The 19569-nt window shown below is 38.5% G+C and overlaps 3 protein-coding genes and 1 non-coding gene across 5 annotated transcripts; 3 read left to right on the forward strand and 1 right to left on the reverse strand.

The window, feature by feature from the left end:
* On the forward strand, positions 1-3377 carry LOC147520392 (Basic-leucine zipper (bZIP) transcription factor family protein). 2 transcript variants are annotated; one of them, XM_086591920.1, is made up of 5 exons: positions 1-202; positions 348-1665; positions 1767-1899; positions 1989-2073; positions 2772-3377. In XM_086591920.1, exons 2-5 carry the CDS (start codon positions 431-433, stop codon positions 3023-3025), a joined length of 1707 nt encoding a protein of 568 aa, XP_086448046.1. In that variant the 5' UTR covers positions 1-202; positions 348-430; the 3' UTR covers positions 3026-3377. The 2 variants fall into 2 exon arrangements, 1 of the variants encoding a protein (XP_086448046.1); XR_015212604.1 differs by having other exon boundaries at positions 21-202; positions 1989-2651; positions 2737-3377.
* A 1040-nt stretch (positions 3378-4417) lies between these two features.
* On the reverse strand, positions 4418-5653 carry LOC147520393 (L10-interacting MYB domain-containing protein-like). The gene is made up of 2 exons (XM_086591921.1): positions 5113-5653; positions 4418-5029 (listed from the first exon to the last, which is right to left on the reverse strand). Exons 1-2 carry the CDS (start codon positions 5461-5463, stop codon positions 4490-4492), a joined length of 891 nt encoding a protein of 296 aa, XP_086448047.1. The 5' UTR covers positions 5464-5653; the 3' UTR covers positions 4418-4489.
* On the forward strand, positions 5619-5702 carry TRNAL-CAA (transfer RNA leucine (anticodon CAA)). The gene has a single exon. It is a non-coding gene; the product is annotated as a tRNA-Leu (tRNA).
* A 7827-nt stretch (positions 5703-13529) lies between these two features.
* On the forward strand, positions 13530-18890 carry LOC147520395 (FMN-linked oxidoreductases superfamily protein). The gene is made up of 10 exons (XM_086591922.1): positions 13530-13873; positions 13953-14069; positions 14147-14380; positions 14940-15195; positions 15313-15572; positions 15797-16069; positions 16861-17142; positions 17335-17455; positions 18384-18553; positions 18643-18890. Exons 1-10 carry the CDS (start codon positions 13592-13594, stop codon positions 18739-18741), a joined length of 2094 nt encoding a protein of 697 aa, XP_086448048.1. The 5' UTR covers positions 13530-13591; the 3' UTR covers positions 18742-18890.
* Positions 18891-19569: the final 679 nt, after the last annotated feature.

A 19569-nucleotide genomic window follows, 5' to 3' on the forward strand; every position in this document is an offset into this window, starting at 1 on the left:
GGAATTCATTTCATGTAGTCACTCCCAAAGTGAAGAAAGCGAGAAAAAAAAAAAAGGTGAGAAAAGAGCGCCTGCGAACTTCGAGCTTTCCGTCTTTAATATAAAACTTTCATCGAAATCTCTGCTATATTTACCGATATTTATTCATTTGATTTCTTTTACATTCAACATTGCACTGCTTCATCTTGTTAGAGTAATTTCGGTATGTTCACTCTTTTAAATTAGATAAGGTTTAACTCACTGTTAATATATACACCTTAGAAGAAATGGTGGGTTGTGTGGTTTTTTTTTTTTTGTATTATTATATACATGGGTTTCTAATGTTGTTGTGTATGATTGTTTGATAGGTGTGTATGTTTGTGGAAGAAGAAGAAGTATTTGATTCTGGTGTGAAAACTTATTACTAGTCTTTTTTATATAGAGTTAAAAAATGGAAGAAAGGGAGCAACGCTTGCATTCTTCATTTGGAACTTCGTCTTCGATTGCTAAGCAGAGTTTATCGAATAATCGGTTTGATCTTCCTCATTTAAGTACTGGACAAAATCGTGGTCCTAGTATGCGACAATTTTCTCAGAATTTTAGTCCAGATAGTAGTAAGAGGCCTGGTATACCTCCATCTTACCCGCAAATTCCTCCTTTATCGCCTTACTCACAAATCCCAGGCCCCCGGACAATGGTTCAACAACCTGGGGTTCAAGCTCAGAATTTTAGTCCAGGTCATTCTAGATCATTGTCTCAACCTGCATTTTTTAATTTGGATTTGTTACCTCCATTAAGTCCTTCGCCATATAGAGAGTCGTCCTCGCCATCTGATGTCTCAATGGAAGATCGAGATGGAAGTTTACATTCTCTAACACCTTCCCCTTTCACTAAAGGGAATACAGTTAAGGGTAGTGAAAGTCTACCACCTCGCAAAGCGCATAGGCGCTCTAGCAGTGATATACCATTTGGATTTTCTGCTGCTATCCAATCTTTGCCTCCACTGATCCCACCTAAGGGCCAGGGGATTTTAGACCGGTCGTTTTCTGCTAGAGAAATTTCAGGAATGGGTAAGCCGATTCAATTGGTTAAAAGGGAGTCGGATTTGGATAGAGATGGAGAAAGCAATGTGGAAGGAATGGGTGAAAGAAAGTCTGAAGGAGAAGTAACCGATGACTTGTTCTCTGCATATATGAATTTGGATAACATGGATGCACTAAACTCATCAGGAACTGAAGACAAGAACTTTCATGAGAACCGTGAGGATTTGGACAGCAGAGCTAGTGGCACGAAAACCATTGGTACTGATAGCAGTGAGAATGAAGCAGAGAGCAGTGTAAATGAGATTGGAAGTAGCATGAAACTTACTTCTTTGACAGAGAAGAGGGAAGGTAACAAAAGGAGTGCTGGAGGCGATATTGCTCCTACTACCCGTCATTGCAGAAGTGTTTCCATGGATAGTTTTATGGGTGGGCTGCCTAACTTTGGGGCTGAATCACCAAAGTTGCCACCCTCTCCTGGGACCAGGTCAGGTCAACACTCACATAGCAATTCGATGGATGGTACATCCACTGCTTTCAGCCTAGATTTTGGGAACGGTGAATTTAATGGAGCAGAGTTGAAGAAGATTATGGCAAATGAGAAGCTAGCTGAGATTGCATTGGCCGACCCAAAACGCGCCAAAAGGTGATTATGTTTTTCAACTTCCATCTTTTTTAAGAGTAGTTGTTTGTCAAATTATTCTAATGTTGGTCTGCATATTGTATTGTGTGACTGAAACCTTTCAGGATATTAGCCAATCGTCAGTCAGCTGCTCGCTCCAAGGAACGGAAAATGAGATATATTTCAGAATTGGAACACAAGGTGCAGACATTGCAGACAGAAGCTACCACATTATCTGCACAACTGACATTGCTTCAGGTGAGCATCCAGTGCTTTGAGTTATCTTATATATTTTTTTTCCTCTAAAATTTGGTGGTTAGTTGTATTGACTCCCAATCTTTTACCAGAGAGACTCTTCTGGGCTCACCAGTCAAAACCATGAGTTGAAGTTCAGACTTCAAGCCATGGAGCAGCAGGCGCATCTCAGAGATGGTATAAATTCTCTCTTTCTGTGGCGTGGTAGGGAAAATCCCAACTCAAGAAATGAAATTTAGGCTGCAATGTACTGGGAGGCATCTCCCTCACATGACTTTACCTTTGCTATCTGGATTTTGCGCGTTGGCCTGGTTTAGCATCTAACCATCTTGATTCATGCTAAACATGAAAGCAGTAGAATCGAGCATAACTGCTCAGAAACTCCTCCTTAAAAAATAAAAAGTTTGAAGACACTTTAAGCCTTTTAGGCCACCAAAACTGGTCTCTGCAATCATGACATACTGTGCCACTAGTGAATCAACCAGTCCACTGGTCAGGCCCTTACTGTGATAGTTTTGTAGACGGAACTTTTCTGTAGAATTGTAGAATTACTTATTATACTACATTCTTAGTTACAGTTTTCCAGTGTCAATCGGAGTGAGACAAGCTATTGTCTAAGTTCATGACTTTCTATTGTTTTTTCTTTCCCTCACCCAACTTAGGTATCAACAATGCGACCCAATAGATGCAAGTTTTGGATTGAAGTAAATACGTACACAGCATTTGTCCTGATTTGGAATGAGAGTAGTGGACTAGTAAGAACCAAATCGAACTGTTTAGCGACACATTTAATTGACCTTTTCACCTATGAATAAACTAATAGGTAATCTAAATTTTCAGTAAAATAGGTGTTTGACGTGTGTCAAATATGGCAGCTCTAAATGAGGCATTGACTGCGGAAGTCCAGCGACTGAAGCTGGCTACAGCACAGTTGGGTGGAGAAGTACACAATTCCAGCTTTGCTCAGCAATTATCCATGAACCCCCAGATGTTCCAGCAACAGCATCAACAGACTAACAAGCTTAACATGTTTCAATTGAAGCCGCATCAACAACAAATGTCACCTCAGCCACAGGAACAACAGCAGCAGAACAACAGCTCAGTCACAAAGCATGAGTCGGAGCAATAGAATTATTGAAAGGGAGTATTTTTTTTGTAATACTCATAAGATGGTACCTTGGACGCACCAGTGGTCGCTCGCCGCTTTTCATTCACCCAGTTCATTGTCTCGAAGTTTCTTTTGTTGGTGCATCCCATTGGTCAGTTGTTTGTTTACTGTTTGAAGCACTCGATTAAGGACAACCTGATCCAACATGCACTACCCTAGAGTACTTTATATTATGTTAATAGGTCGAAGAAATCCATTCGCTTTTGTGGTAGTACAAATTTAATGTTATATTTATTTATATTTTTGTATGAAGAATGTTATGTGGTGTATTGGAATCCTCTCATTTGTTTAAAGAAATCTGTTCATTCTTTTACCTTAATTGATTGATATAGGTTTTCCCTAATTCTTGTATCGGATTTGAATTCTGTGTCAATTGAGGTTATTGAACTAGCATATCATGGCGCCATTGCATTTGTATCAATACCTTAGTAAAAACACGGTTTTGTTAAGCTCCAGCCTCTAATAACCTACTCCTTCAAGAAATCGAGGCACCCTTTGTTGAAATGACTAAGAATCATGTAGGGGATAGAGAGGTCTGGTCTTTTTAACCCAGTCCATCAATTTTACAGCTGTATCTTATCAGACTTTTTCCAAGTAGTAACATCGGGTAAGAGTCGGAAACAAAGTGAGGCAAGCACCTAGCACGTTACATCCATGGAACAAGAAACTGGAGTCCAATGGCAGACAGTCACAAGATAACATTTTGTGAGAGGTTTTGAGGTTTTGACAAACCGTGATAGAGAAACGGTCAACATTTTATAAGGGCAGGTATTAAAGAATCTCATAAAATTACATGTCTTCAATGGAAGAGAAAACACAAGTAGAGAGGTATCTTTATTTTGTCCATGGATGGCTGTACCTTTCATTGCATTATTTCATTCAGGCACACTCTTCAATCTTCCTCGTGTAATCCAACTTATAAATACAAACTAATCCTCAAATTTGCTCGTCATTTTCAGCAGGTGATCATTTTAAGCCTCTTTTATGCTAACAACCTCCACTTGTTCCTCTGCACCATGCTTCAACTTATGCGTCTACCATCTTTACAATCCTTAAACCTCTGCAGCAACAGGTTTTCCTTAAGAGATTGCTAGACCTTGAAATGAGGCCTTTCTCATGTTTTGAACACACTGAGCTTGTGGTAACAGGTTCTCATTCCTTGTTATTGCTCCTCTAGTGTGAGCACCTCCATTAGTATGGATTATTTACTCCTACTACAGCACTTTGTGTACTGCAGAATCAGCACTATGGATCCTGGTCATTCCTGAGATGTCTTAACAGATAATATGAATGCTGAAAATATATGTACATTCATTCATGTGTAAAAGATGCAAGTAACTTCACATGCAACTATTTCAAAAAACAGTTTAACATATCATCACAACAGGCATATACAATCAAAGCATCCCTGATCCTAGAAATTTCCTAAATGTCTCCATCCTTAATGCTTCGCAACCACCCCTTCCTTCGTTCAGCTGACATGCAGATAAAGGCCTCCCTCCAACCTTTCTCCTGAAGTAGCTTTAAAGCTTTCATGTACGCACGGTCCCCAACATCCATCCCATCCAAAATCTGAATACACTTTGATATGGTGTATTGATTTGTTAAAGCTGCTCTAGCTTGAGAAGCTTCAGCTACCCTCAACAATGCTTCAGACATCCCAGATCCACCAGTGTCTCTACTTCTACTATTAATTGGACTCCGCGAGCGACTTCGTTGTTGGTCTTGCTGACCAACCATTGGTGCATTATCACTGGACATCCTTCTCATTTGCGCAGTGTGAGAAGGCCCCGATGCAATATTATTAGAAATGTCCTCCCTATCCGTAGAGGTGATATCCTCCATATCTTGGTTGCTTACACCTTGGAGATGTTCATCAACCGCCACTGTTTCTCCAAATATCAAAGCAAACTTTTCGTACTCAGGACAACCTTCATTGCGAAATTTCTTTGCTTTCGGATTTTTCTAATTCATAAATAAAAAACAGTTACATTCTAGATTACTCAAAAAAAAAAACTGAAATAAGACTAGTAGTTAACATGCCACACCTTTAAATAGTCATCCCACCAAGAATGAGGAGCAACAACATTCTTCAGCGCTGGATCCCACTTCAATCCACTCCCTTCCAAAAGTTTGTTATACTCCCTGCACCTGTCTCTGAGGCTATGCATCTTGTTTTTGAAGGACTTGAGATTATGTTTCAGCCCAAACTTGTTATAATATTGCTTCCGCATGTCCAACCATTCACCTTTGGAAAATGTACCTGACCATTTATTGCCTTTTGTACTCGCTTTATCTGCCATCAAGTCTATGTAATATGACTCTTGTGGCTGAGTCCAATTGGCTTGAGAATCATGTGCCGATTCAAAGGGTGGTAATGAGGGGTGCTTCGAACTCATCTAGTTTCACTTGAAATGCGTGATAGAGTTAAAACTTAAAACCCTAAGCACTACATACTGATTCGAGGATCGTGCTCAAACTCAAAGCATATCTCTTTGGGAGGATACTGTTTTGTTTATTGATATATTTTGGTTGACAAAAGATAAACAACAATGTCAGGATGGCCGAGTGGTCTAAGGCGCCAGACTCAAGTTCTGGTCTTCGAGAGAGGGCGTGGGTTCAAATCCCACTTCTGACATATTCTCTTTTTATCTATCTGTTTGAAAAAATAACGGCTTTTTTTGAATTGTTAAATCTGGCACAAAACGAACCATCATAAAGGGTTGACTTCTATATCACAAACTTTACTTATTTTTTTGGGTTGGATTGCTTCCGATTTTTTTGGGTTGGATCGCTTCCGATTTTTTTGGGTTGTGACTACGAAACAAGCATCTAAGTCTAATGGAAAGTATTGCGTACACAGAAGAAACAAAAGCTGCCATTCTATTGTATTTTCTTATTTGTACAGGCACTTTTCTAAATCATATAGTTGAAAAGAATTGACAATTTACCAATTGACAAACACGAGACACGTAAATCAGAAGCACTTAAATTAAACCCATAATGAAATAGTTTGGTTGAGTTTTGTTGGGAGAGATGAAGAGAGGAAGGAGGAGTTGTCCGGTGGTTTTTGGATTTAAACTAAAATGACCAAGTTACCCTTCCTCTATAAGCGGGCTGGAATCTAATGGATGTGGTGAGCTGTTAAGATAGGATCTCAATTTAAGTTGTCAAGGTAGCCCGACTATCTGAAGAATATCCTTAAACGGACTTGAGCTAAATATTCAAAATATCGGTGAAATACATTAGATTCCTAAATACGAAGATGTTAGAAATCGAATCCTATATTTTAAGAAATTTGGGGTTTTTAGGATTCGATTTATAACAGGGACGGGGATGCTTTTAATTCAAGTCTCTCTCCCCTTATTTGTTCCTCATTCTATGTGTTGAATTATCAAAATGTAAGGGATATGTGTAATGAGTTGGTTTGTGAGAAATGAAATGCATATGATTGTCATAACCTCACTTCAGTGTACGCATGAAATGATTATGAAATATAAAATTGCTAGAAATAGTTATAGCATTGATCCACTGCTACCATGGAGATGGTATTTTGGAGAGTTATTTAAACGCAATGTGTTTTGAGTGCCGATTGGCATGGGCATTAACTAGTCTTATCTAACAAAATAGGGAAGTGTGGGGCCCAAAAAGCCCCATCCAATAGTAGGTAATCATTCTCACCAAAATATGACTTGGCAGATCCAAGTGTTTAGAAGGTTTGTGCAATTTTGTTAAATAAATCAATACTATAGGATCAGCCAAAAGTCAATAATTGTGGCTGAGCTTATCAACTGTTGGGCCTCCAAATTTGATATGGTACTATACAATTGCATCAATTGGCTGGCCAAATTAATATTATTGGACTTATAGATAATGGGCAATTGGGCTGGCCTCGCGCCTTGTGCTGAAGGCGTGAAGAGTTGTTTCGCGCTGGAGTTGTCGTAAAGAACCTCTTACAATTGTAGTTTACTTCACTCTTGTTGACGTCTTCAGGGTATAAAAGATGGATGCGGGACAGCACCACCTCTTGTACAAGGCTGGGCTATCAATAACTCTCCAAGAATCGACTTGAGCGAATGGGCTTCTAATGGGCTATTTATTTTTCTGTGCTGGAGTCGGTAATTGAAGCATATGCTGAGCTTGGTGCTGTTTGCTGGAAAAGTAAAATCTCAAAATCTCAACTTGATAACAACTTTGGTTTTTGTCTTTGTTGTTTGTACTGAAGTGAAAAAAACAAGAAGCTAGTGGTGATTTAGGACATCATTCAACAATGTTAGCAGCCAAAATTCCTGTGTGTTTACATGGGTCCTTTGTATACAAATGGATCCAATTCCAATTATGCTTGATGTGGGACATGGAGGGAAGAAAGAAGACGAATATGTACCTATATATCTCTCTAGGTCTTTTTTGTTTTGTTTACTGTATTTACCATACTGTGATTGTGACTATATATATAGGCACCTTTTCTCGTTAGAGTGATGTTCTGAACTTGTAAAACAAACCATAGACATCATTGGAATAAGAAGTTCATGGCTGTTAACTAAGGTGAGTAGTTGTGATTTGTTTAGTCCTCAGCATTCTGCTATTATTTTTTTCAGAGTAAGCATGCTATGACGTATAAGGAGCTCTTTTGGATGATTTTGGAGAAGTGGAGCAAAAGCAAGTAATGGAGAAGGTGAATGAGATCAGGGCAGTAGGGATAGAAGTCTTCAGTTATGTGTAGTTCAAGTTGTGGTCACAAGTGTTATACCCGAATAAAGAAAACAATAAAGAGACAAGGACAGAATAATAGGTAATAACCAAGGTGTGGATTAGGCTGTCCTTAAGGAAAGATTTCGCCCCTTCCAATAGAAAAGGCAATATAACGCCTTCCTCACGAGGATTCAATGGTTAACCGGACTTTCTGCAGAAACGAACTACCCTCTAAGAACAATATAACTCTCTATTTCTCCGAAGAAGAAGAAGGAAGAAGAATAAGATGGGTTCTATTTCTCCGTAGAAGGGTGAAGGTCCGTATACACGCATCGAGTTCTCTCTCTCTCTACGCCCCAGAATGGATACTTCTTTATGGGCGCTACACGGTAGAGTGTTTATATAGAGAAAGCGGTAGGTTACGGATGGGAGAAGGACTCCTCATAGTCGGTTTCACAAACAGCTAAGGAAGCAGAAACCAACTTGAAGTAGGACTCCAACCAAAACTTGCTGCAAAAGCAAAACAAGTTTAGGCAATTGGTAAGCCACTACCCACTAGACAGCAAGCCCAAGCCCAAGCCCGAACCCGACCCGATGCGGGCAAGCGTGTGTGGCTTTGGGTGAATCCTCCCTCCTAACGGAAAAGCCTTTGTACCCTAAGGGCACGCCCTTATAGTAGAGGAATTCCTCATATACCTCACTTGCTAGTAGCGGTTCACCAATGTGGGACTAAACACAATGCACTAAAGTGGAGAGAACACACATAGTTCATCTCTTCCACTTTGCACACACACACAAGTATTTTGAAATACTCTTGGAGATTCCAACAATCCCCCACTATTTCAAAATACTAATAGTCCCCCACTATTTTAGAATAGGATATTACAAAAGAAATGGGTTAACGAAATGCTAGAGAGAATCGAAAAAATAATGCATAAGATATTGGTGCTTTTCGGGCTTGAACCAGTCATAGGATAACATGTTTTATAATACGTGAAAGTGGTGGATTAAAAAATCTTTGAACCAACATTCCCTTGTAGTAAAATAGAGCACATGCACCCACATTGTTCTTTCATTATATGCATGTTCTCAAGGGTGTTGTTGCTTTTTGGCCCTTCATACTGCATGTTCCATGAATGCTCTAGAGTACTTGCCTGAATACTCATAAGAACCGACTCAGTTCTACATTCACGTAGGTGGATATCCATCAAGTGTACATTGCAATTAAAATACACTATCTCAAAAAATAATGGACTATGGATTCCAATAAGAGTAAAATAACTCATCATTTTCTCATTACAATTCAAGTTATACAAAGTATACAAATAAATGCTATCTAGTCATAGGGTGGGACGTCTCAAAAAAAGACAATAGCATACCAGAGCGATGAGGTGACTTGTTTTTCCTTTGAACCTACTTCATGGGATCTCCAATCACATAGGTGGGGTTGCCGTCAGTGTTGCCCTCTATCTAAGGCAAAAGTTCCATCCCCTTCGACGTTTTAACCACTTGTCTCCTGTTAAACGGTTTTGTCAGAGGATTGGCCAAATTTAACTCTGGCCTCACATAATCTAGAGCCACAACTCCAGATTCCAGCAGCTGCTTTATAGACTATAGTCTTAGAGGAATATGTTTGCTTTTCCCATTATACAATTTGCTCTTTGCCTTTGCTATCGCGGCCTGACAGTCACAATGCATAGGTACAATTAGAGGCGGTTTTGTACCAATAGGAAGATCTGCCAAGAGGTTTCTAAGCCACTCAGCCTCAGCACTTGCTTTATCTAAAGCAATAAGCTCGGACTCCATGGTTGAACGAGCTATCAAGGTTTTCTTAGAAGATTTCCAAACAACTGCACCTCCACCTAGGGTGAAAATATAACCACTAGTGGACTTGATATCATGAGAATCAGATATCCAGTTTGCATCACAATAACCCTCTATCATAGGTGGAGTTTGTCTAAACCGTATGCTGTAATTCATTGTTCCTCTCAAATACTTGGCTAGTCTCTCTAACGCACTCCAATGTTCCGGGCTAGGACAATGAGTGTATCTACTTAACCTGCTAACTGCATAAGCAATGTCGGTCTAGTGCAATTCATCAAGTACATGAGACTACCAATAATTTGGGCATATCTAGATCGAGGACACCATGTTGAGCATTTTTCTCAAGTTCATTATTTGCCTCATAAGGTGTCGACCACGGGCTTATTATCATAAAAGTTAAACTTCTTCAAAAACTTCTCAACATAATGCTCTTGTGAAAAGCGAGATAGCCATCATCGCTTTTTACGATGATTTTGATTTCAAGAATCACATCAACTTCTCCCAAATCCTTCATTTCAAATGGAGAGGATAAGAACATCTTGGTGTTTCTCACAACATCAAGGCTAGGACTCATGATTAACATGTCATCCACATATAGACATATAATCACATATGTATTTACATCAAAATATTTAAAGTAAATACATTTATCAGCATCATTTATGTGATATCCATTAGACATCATGACACTGTCAAACTTTTCATGCCATTGTTTGCCGCTTGTTTCAACCCATATAAAGACTTAACCAATTTGCATACTTTTTGCTCATTCCCTGGTACTATCGTACCCTCAGGCTGCATCATATATATTTCTTCATCAAGATCACTATTCAAAAATGCAGTTTTTACATCCATTTGATTGATGAATAAATAAATTATGAATAGCAGCAAAGCCATTAGAACTCTTATAGAAGAAATCCTAGTTACAAGAGCATAAGTATCAAAATAGTCAATGCCTTTTTTCTGGGAGAATCTCTTGACTACTAGTCTAGCCTTGTATTTCTCAATGGAACCATCTAGCTTCAGTTTTTTTTTGAAGATCCACTTGTAACGTATAGGTTTCCCCCTAGGAGGTAGATCAACTATCTCCCATGTGTGATTAGCTATAATCGAATCTAGTTCTGAGTTTATAGCATCCTTCCAAAAAGGTGCATCTCGAGAACTGATTGCCTCATTATACGTCACAGGATCATCATAAAGAAGAAACGTGTAAAAGTCATCACCAAAATTGGTGGATTTTTCGTCTCTTTTTACTCTTCCGATTTCTTGTTCAAAATTTCAGGGATATGTTAATTGTTGTTCACTAGAAGCAACCAACCTCTCAATGCCAATTTTCAAAGGAAACAAATTCTCAAAGAAATCAGCATTTTTACTCTCTATAATAGTGTTAGCATTGACAAGGTTATTATCAGATTTTACTACTAAAAATCTATATGAGACACTATTATGAGCATAACCAATGAACATACAATCAACAGGTTCTAGGTCCCAATTTTTCTCTTTTTTAGGTTCGTTCATTAGAACCTTTGCAAGACACCCCACATTTTGAAGTATTTCGTGTTAGGTACATGACCTTTTCATAATTCATATGGTGTCTTATTCCATGTTTTTCTTGTTGGGTATCCTATTCTCAGATATGGCAAGCGGATAGGATTGCTTCCCCACAAGTTCGGGAAGCTCCGAACTTATAAGCATAGCATTCATCATCTCTTTTAGTGTTATGTTTTTTCCGTTCGGCTACTCCATTTGACTCGAGAGAGTATGGTGGAGTAGTCTCATGAATAATGTCATTCTTGTCACAAAAGTCCCGGAAGGGGTTAGACTTATATTCTCCACCCCTATCGGAATCGAATGTTTTTAATCTTACGCTTAAGTTGGTTTTCAACTTCACTTTGTACTTGAGAAACATCTCACCCGCCTCATGCTTGTTTCTTAGTAAATATACCATGGTGTACCTAGAGAAGTCATCTATGAATGTAATATAATAAAACTTCCCCCCTCTAGACATGGTACTTCTGAATTCACCCAAATCAGTATGGATAAGAGTTAGCAATCCAGTTTTATCTCTAGAAACAGTTCTGCAATGTTTCTTTGTGGCTTTAGTCTCAGCACATATCTCACATTTATCATTAGAAAAATCAGAAATATCATACAATAAACCACATTCTTTCATTCTTTTCATATACTGAATATTCACATGTCCTTGTCTACCATGCCATATATTAAAAGAGTCAAGCAAGTAAGCAGAAGCAGATTCATCTTTATTAATAATAATGTTGTCAAATACATTCAACATGAAAAGATCACTATTATTACAATAACCTTTCCCAACAAAACCCTCATTCTTCGTCAGAATGAACTTGTTACTCTCAAAAGTCACCTTGACGCTAGCTTTTCCTAGTAAGGACACAAAAATCAGATTCTGACAAATCTCAGGAATATGAAGAACATTACTAAGTGAAAGGGTTTTCCCTGAAGTTAACTTCAGAAGAATCTTGCATGTTCCCTCAACAGGAACAGACCTTGAGTCACCCATATAGACCTTTTCATCTTTCACTAGTATCTAGTCTGAGAAGGCTTTAACATCACCACAGACGTGGCGGGTGGCACCAGAATCTAGTACCCAGTTCTTCTTCCCAGTGGCCATGAACACTTGTGACACCACAACAAAGAATAATATCATCTCCTCAACTATATTAGCATTGGGAGGATCATCGATGTCTTTTCTTGTGTGTGCAGACCGAAAAGCCCTATGTCCAGTTTACCACAAACATAACAATTTCCATTGCCAGTACCACTCCTTTTAAAAAGAAGTGTCTTTGACTTTGAAATTCATTCTTATTTTTTCTTTTCCTCTATGTGAATTTATGATCACATCCTAGATTTTGGCTTTTCAGAATGGAATTTTATAAATACAACACATCAAATCATTAATCGAAGTTTTGTTAAATCCCAATGCACGAAAAAATTCCACGTTGTCTCTCTCTCTACATCTGTAATGGATACTCCTCTACCCACTAGACAACCCACTAGACAACAAGCCCCAATGGGCCCAAACGGAAGTTTGGGTGAGTCCTCCCTCCTAACACAAAAGCCTTTGTACAATACCTAAGGGCACGCCATTATGGTAGATGAATTCCTCATATACCTCACTTGCTAGTGGTGGTTCACCAATGTGGGACTAAACACAATGCACTAAAGTGGAGAGAACACACATAGTTCATCTCCTCCACTTTGCACACACACACAAGTATTTTGAAATACTCTTGGAGATTCCAACAACAAGTACTTCTGTTAATACATATGGTTGGTGCTAATACATCTCTCAGTTCGTTTTCGTTTTCTCTAATGGATTCATAAACTCAAAATGGTAAGAGCACTCTTGATTGAGAGGCTGATGGTTCAAATCCATCTGGATCCAATTACGATCCAATTACGAAAGGAACCCTGATTTTTGCTGTTCACAAAAATAACTAGCTTCTGTTAAATGCTACAGACTATAGCTGGTTTGTCAATGCTACTCTTATGATATTTTGATGAAACTACTGTTTCTCGCTAATATTAAAACTGAAACTGTGAAACCTAAACCTTTAGCCTCTCTCTTGCCTTCCTGAATATACTATACAAGATATAATAAATGTTGATTCTACGGATGGGCTTTTAGGTACCACCATCCAGCTGCGAACTGGTTTTGTTTATGCTGCAAAGACATCTTTTGCTGTCGCTTTGTTAACAAGCACATGCATCAGTGCATCAGCATCATACGAAAGAAACCACTCTTTTGCATGTATATTATTCTACTTTAATTTTTTGTTTCATATTTAAGTCCTCTGGAAGATTTTTAAAATGACTTCAACAGCTGTTTAGTTTCTGGTAACAGTGATTCATCAGTTTACAGTTTACACTAGTAACATTTTGTTTATAGGTCGTCCAGTCGAAGTAACGGGGGCCCAAAAAGAGTCAATAGCAGAGCCCTAAAAGAAAAGAGTCCTTGAAATTCTTATTGCGCCAATGGAAGAAGAAGCTTCAGCAGCAGTCGTAGAAGAAGTAAATAACATGAAACAAGAAGAAGAAGAAAAAGAAACAACAAATTTTTCGAAACCAATCGATGTAGTTGAATTAACAACAGAAGAACTAATAGCCAAAGCAATAGCACCAGTTAAGAAACAGTTTCTTCGACCTCCACCTGTCAGGTCCACTACTCATTCCTTCTCCAACGAGAAACCACTTTCTTCTTCCAACATTGTCAAGGAGAAGAAGTCCAAAAGGCAGTCCAAGCGAGAACGTCGCGAGGTATTATTTCATAATAATAATGTGTCTATTAAAGTTTTAAAAAATCAATATTTATAATATATTTTTTTTTTTACTTTAGGAACAAAAATCTGCATTGCATCTTTGTCCTGAAGTAGCAAAGGCTGGGAATGTTTTTGCATGTCGTTATGGTTTGAAATGCCGTTTCAGCCACGATGTAGAAGCCTATAAAGCTCAGGTAATCATATGTTTATCTTGGCATTGTATTTGGATGGTCTTTTTACTTATCTTGGTATTTGTTTTTTTGAAATGCAGAAACCAGCAGACATTGAAGGAAATTGTCCTTTCCTTAACCTTGATGGGCAGTGTCCGTTTGGATTGTCTTGTAGATTTTCAGGGACACATAAGGTTGAAGACCCTGAGGATGCTTTGAAAGTTCAGAAGAAAGCCGAAGTTAACGGACTTAAGAAAGATGTTCAGAAACTACTTTGGAAGAACAAAACCAAGTTTCCTAAGGCGGACGCTCAGCTTAAACTCCTTGGACTATTGGTATGATCATCTCATATAAAAAGTGTATGTTCTGTTTCATTCTACAGTGTTTTTTTTTCAGTTATGCATCTGTAGAACAATCTATTATTAATCTTATTTAATTGGAGAACCACTTTTCCGATTACTTTTCCTTTCTAATTGTAGGTGGTATAATTAGCAAAATAAATTGAAAATACTTGGTACTCAAAGCTCACTAGAGATTACATTAGCCCTCCCAATTTTTTATAGCTAAAGATAAAGAACTTGAAAGATATTCCCCTGTATAGCTTGAAGACTTTATCCTCTTAACAATTACACCACGACATTGGGTACCCTACTAAATACATGCTGCCAATGATCAGAACTTTATGGCTTGGATATATGCAGTCAAGGTCTTAATCATGCTCTGATCTCAGAATCCTAATCTGTCAACCATAGTTTTTGTTCCCTTTAGCACCCAAGAGCACATTCGGCTTTTTCATATTATGTGTTTCCTGGAATAAATTTCTGTTTGTAAGCTGTACGCTCGTTGTTGTTCCTATTTCATCTGTCCAAAGATTCACGTTTGGTTTGACTGCAGAACAAATCAAAGACCAAAGATGTGGAGGTTGAAGAGGAGGAAGGTGATCAAGCCACACTGAATGGTTGTTGTGCTGATTCCAAAGATAATGGAGTTCAAGTGAATTGTGATTCTGTTTGCAAAGAGGAGTCCTTCAATAAAGTGCCAGTGGAAGAGGGCTCTCTTGATGATTTAGTTGCTATTGATGACCCTCAGCCTCCAAAGAAAGCCAAAATTGAAGTTGTTGATAACTCTTGCTCTTCTGAAAAGGATAATGGTTTGTTACCCAACCCCTTCTCTCACCCTCGAAGTGGTTTGCATTTTGAGGGTATAAAATTTGTCATTGTTGGATTGAGCTCTGTTTAGCTTGGGTGTATTGATTGTGTTGGAACAGGATTAAGTTCAGTCAAAGAAGGCTCTGAGGAGATACATACACAAACTCAAGTAGAAAAGATAACAGCTGATACCTATTCCGCTGAAGCTGATAAAAGCTTGAAACTCCATCCACGTGAAAAGAAGCTAGTAGATTTCAGAGGAAAGCTATATCTTGCACCTTTGACTACCGTTGGAAATCTTCCTTTTCGAAGGGTTTGCAAATCCCTAGGAGCGGACATAACATGTGGTGAAATGGCTATGTGCACGAATCTCTTGCAGGTTTGTGATTTAGTTGGGCATCCTGTAATTATTTCCGGTGAGGATTCTCACTGTAGTTGGTGATAAACTATTTACATTTTGATGAAGATTAAAATTGAAAATGAGATATGATTTTTTATTTTATTGGTCAAATTAATTTAGTTAGACTTCTCTTTTTGGAATTTTGTATTGCATATTAATATGTATATCTACCATAACTTTTCTGACTACAATTCTAAATGTAGGGGCAAGCTTCAGAGTGGGCACTGTTAAGACGGCATTCATCGGAGGATCTCTTTGGTGTACAGATATGTGGGGCATATCCTGACACTGTGGCACGTACTGTTGAACTAATAAATCGTGAATGTGAGGTTGATTTCATTGACATAAACATGGGGTGCCCAATTGATCTTGTGGTTAGCAAAGGTGCTGGATCTTCTCTTCTTACTAAACCTATGAGGATTAAGAACATCATACAGTCAGCTTCTTCCACAGTGGATATACCAGTAACTGTCAAGGTAATTATACAGATCACTTTTCGGCTGAAACAATTGCTTTCTAGAACAACATTCGGTGCAGAGAATATAATGAATTAAATCATAATTACTGACCATTTTTTACTCTTCTTACCTCTATATTTGAACTATTATATATGCTCTAAGTCAAGTTTAAATGTTTAATCTAGGTTGTCTGTCAGATATTGATGACTAATTTATATTGGATTTGATCTTCCACTCACATAGGTTGTCACCAAAAGAATAAAATTAAAGCCGTCCCAAGATTTTAAAATTGCAACCCTGCAAAAGCAGCATCCATATAATGGTTAAAACGGTCAGTGCACAGTTCTTCAATTTGTAAATCAATTCTTATGGGGGTAGAAAATTTGGATTTGTTGTGGGACATCTATACGGTTAGCTGGTATTTTTATTGAATAATCAGAAAACAAGACTTCTACGTATCAAACTACCTGGAGTTTAAATCTTAGGGTCCATATTGCTCTGTCAGAAAATTCAAGTAATTGATTTTTGGTAAGGATGGTCTCTGCAGTGAGGAAATTATCTTTGCCAAAATCATCCCCAAGTTGATCATGGATTCACCAATGGAACCATGGATACAACCAGACTGTCGTACCGAAAGATCAAACCAAATATCCGAAATTCAACTTATGTGGTTTTCTTTTCGATTAGGTTGTGAGTAACTGAGTATGGCTACCTTCCTCCAGTTGTACTTTTTTAATCTCTTTTTCAATTGTATGGACCTGTCACTGTTCAGAATAACATGTAATGATGCTCCGTTGAACATGCTCCAGGTACGAACTGGTTATTTTGAAGGGAGAAATCGTGTTGACTCTTTGATTTCAGATATTAGTCAATGGGGTGCAAGTGCGGTAACAATACATGGTCGCTCACGACAGCAGCGCTATAGCAAACTTGCCGATTGGGACTACATATACCAATGTGCAAAAAAGGCTCCCGATGTGTTGCAAGTTATGGGGAATGGTGATGTTTTTTCGTACTTAGACTGGAACAAGCACTTGTCTGACTGCCCTGAGCTTTCTGCTTGTATGATTGCTCGAGGTTCACTTGTAAAGGTTTGTTTCTCACAATGTTGTTTATCTTCAGAGTCGCTTTACTTGCTCTTTTAGTCATCAACTCGTCTAGGGAATTATTTAGTCAATCTTTTCTTTCCTGAAGTTGTAAGGAAATACTCGATTTGGTTCTTTTGGTTAAAGATTTGACTTCCCAAAATGGTGATGATGAATAAATGCACTTTTGCCAAACAGCCTTGGATATTTACTGAAATCAAGGAACAGAGGCATTGGGACATCTCTTCAGGTGAAAGATTGAATATTCTCAAAGACTACGCCAATTTCGGCCTTCAACACTGGGGATCCGATACAAAAGGTACGTCATGAGTCTTGTCAATCCAGTAATGCTCATAATATCTGCAGAACCAGTCCCTCTAATGCCATGCATTCTTTGAAATACTATTATTGTGGTGTTACAGGTTTAATATAACCTTTTACATGCCCATTTGATAAAACTTGCTTTTGTTCATGTCCACCTCGACTCCCCTTGGTTTTGGCAGATAAATTTTATATTCTTTTTGTAGTGCTATATCTAGGTAGTTCCTTAACTGCTTTGTTAAGCTTTGCAGTTCCTGTAAAATATCTCTTTAAAAAATGATTGTCATATGCTCTTTGACGAGCATCGTAGCATTTCTTGAGACGTCCTTTTCACAGATAAACACCACACCATGTGACAGTCAGCAAACCAAACATTTCCCATATCTCATCTATCTAATGAAACATCTTCAATTCATCTAGATGTAAATACCGATGATGCAAATTGCTTTATACTGGAAAAAAATCCAACAAAACATATTGTATGAAGAAGTATTATTAGTGGAATAAATTTGCAACCTCAAACTGTAAAATTATAAATTTCAACGTCTCTGCCACTAGATGAAGGCTTTCAAACCCCATCCACAAGGACAGCCAGCTTTGCGTATTGGATGTGGTTTACATCATTGACGTCCTTTGGCTGCACCAAGTGTAAGAACTAAGAACTCATTAGATGAGACACTGAAGGAATTTGTCTGTTTGGTTGACTTCTTCATTGACGGTAACAGGTTAAAGCAGAGGTCTTGAAGAGAAATTCTGAGCTTTTGCAGCACGAATGTAACAGTTTATAGATTCATCATTCACAATTGAATAGTTCTCCACTTTCTTTTGTTTGCAATTGCTTCATAGTTGTCGAGACATAGTTGTCGCTTTGGCAAAGACAACTATCTGGAGGTATCCGGAAGTTAACATGTTTTATGCATCTGCAGGTGTGGAGACAACCAGGCACTTCTTGCTTGAATGGCTCAGCTATACATATAGGTATGTTCCTGTAGGCTTATTAGATGTTATCCCACAACGGCTGAACTGGCGTCCACCCAGCTACTGTGGCCGTGATGACCTTGAGACGCTAATGGCCTCGGAATCTGCAGCTGACTGGGTATGTACTTTGATCGGGTCAATGGACCATAAACCATCATTTAGCTGTGATGCATGCTTTTAAGCTGCTGTATTCCATTTTCCACACAGATAAAAATTTCTGAGATGCTGCTTGGCAAGGTTCCAGACGGCTTCACATTTTCACCCAAACATAAATCCAATGCCTATGATAAAGCAGAGAATGGGTGAGTGATAGTTACAGGGGCGAGTTGCTAATGTCTTCCAGGCGTCGACATCCTTTTCATCTGTCATTAGTTTTGCTAACCGAATCAAATTGATCCCGATATTGCAAGTGTTAAGGCAATTCAACTTAATTGATTTACTGATTTCATGAAAAACTTGTCAAACCTAGAAAATAAATTTAAATCATTTGGAGACGTTCCACTCTTAGCATGCTAATATGATGTATGACTCAACACGGTAAAACTCGTTTCTCATGTGCTCTTGCCGTCTGGTTTGTAATGATACTTCTACTGTTCCACTTCTGCCTGGCTATTAATCCGTGAGCGTGAGCGAACTCTTGAGGTCACTATTCAACACTCTAACAAAAAACCACTTTATACGTGTCACTCTTCCAGGTGTCTGTCCGTATCCCTAAATAATCCTTCTTTTGTGTCTGACCGTATCCCCCTTCTCTCATTTTCCCGTCTTCGCTTCCAACTTCTCCCAATCTCTCATCCTCCAAACTGTTATCACAATCTAAAAGTGATTTACACAACCTCAATCACTATTTCTCTCCCTCTCTCTCTTTCATTCTCAACCAAACCCAACTCTCTCTCTCTACCACAAACTCATCTCTCCCTCTCTCTTCTCCACCTCCGCTCACGTTTCTACTGCCTTGCAGTTATCTAGTATATTAGAGAATGAAAAGTGGTCTTTGCCGGGTGAAACTAGGTTGGATCTGTTTTAAATTGGTGCCGTAGTAATATCATTGTAGAATCTGCAAAGGAACTGTGGTTTGGTATCCGGGCTTCTGGCCCGTAATGTGCTGTCCCTTGATGGGCCTATTTAATGTTT

The sequence above is a fragment of the Coptis chinensis genome, chromosome 2, assembly GCF_015680905.1.
Source record: "Coptis chinensis isolate HL-2020 chromosome 2, ASM1568090v1, whole genome shotgun sequence".
NCBI lineage: Eukaryota > Viridiplantae > Streptophyta > Magnoliopsida > Ranunculales > Ranunculaceae > Coptis > Coptis chinensis.

What these genes read in the sequence shown, in the direction of transcription:
- LOC147520392 (XM_086591920.1), top strand. Translation starts at nt 431, where the DNA reads ATGGAAGAAAGGGAGCAACGCTTGCATTCTTCATTTGGAACTTCGTCT. An exon ending in CACAACTGACATTGCTTCAG is followed by an intron (nt 1,900 to 1,988) that starts GTGAGCATCCAG and finishes ATCTTTTACCAG; the next exon opens with AGAGACTCTTCTGGGCTCAC. An exon ending in GCAGGCGCATCTCAGAGATG is followed by an intron (nt 2,074 to 2,771) that starts GTATAAATTCTC and finishes CAAATATGGCAG; the next exon opens with CTCTAAATGAGGCATTGACT.
- LOC147520393 (XM_086591921.1), bottom strand. Translation starts at nt 5,463, where the DNA reads ATGAGTTCGAAGCACCCCTCATTACCACCCTTTGAATCGGCACATGAT. An exon ending in GGTGGGATGACTATTTAAAG is followed by an intron (nt 5,030 to 5,112) that starts GTGTGGCATGTT and finishes TTTATGAATTAG; the next exon opens with AAAAATCCGAAAGCAAAGAA.
- LOC147520395 (XM_086591922.1), top strand. Translation starts at nt 13,592, where the DNA reads ATGGAAGAAGAAGCTTCAGCAGCAGTCGTAGAAGAAGTAAATAACATG. An exon ending in ATATACCAGTAACTGTCAAG is followed by an intron (nt 16,070 to 16,860) that starts GTAATTATACAG and finishes AACATGCTCCAG; the next exon opens with GTACGAACTGGTTATTTTGA. An exon ending in CTGGGGATCCGATACAAAAG is followed by an intron (nt 17,456 to 18,383) that starts GTACGTCATGAG and finishes ATGCATCTGCAG; the next exon opens with GTGTGGAGACAACCAGGCAC.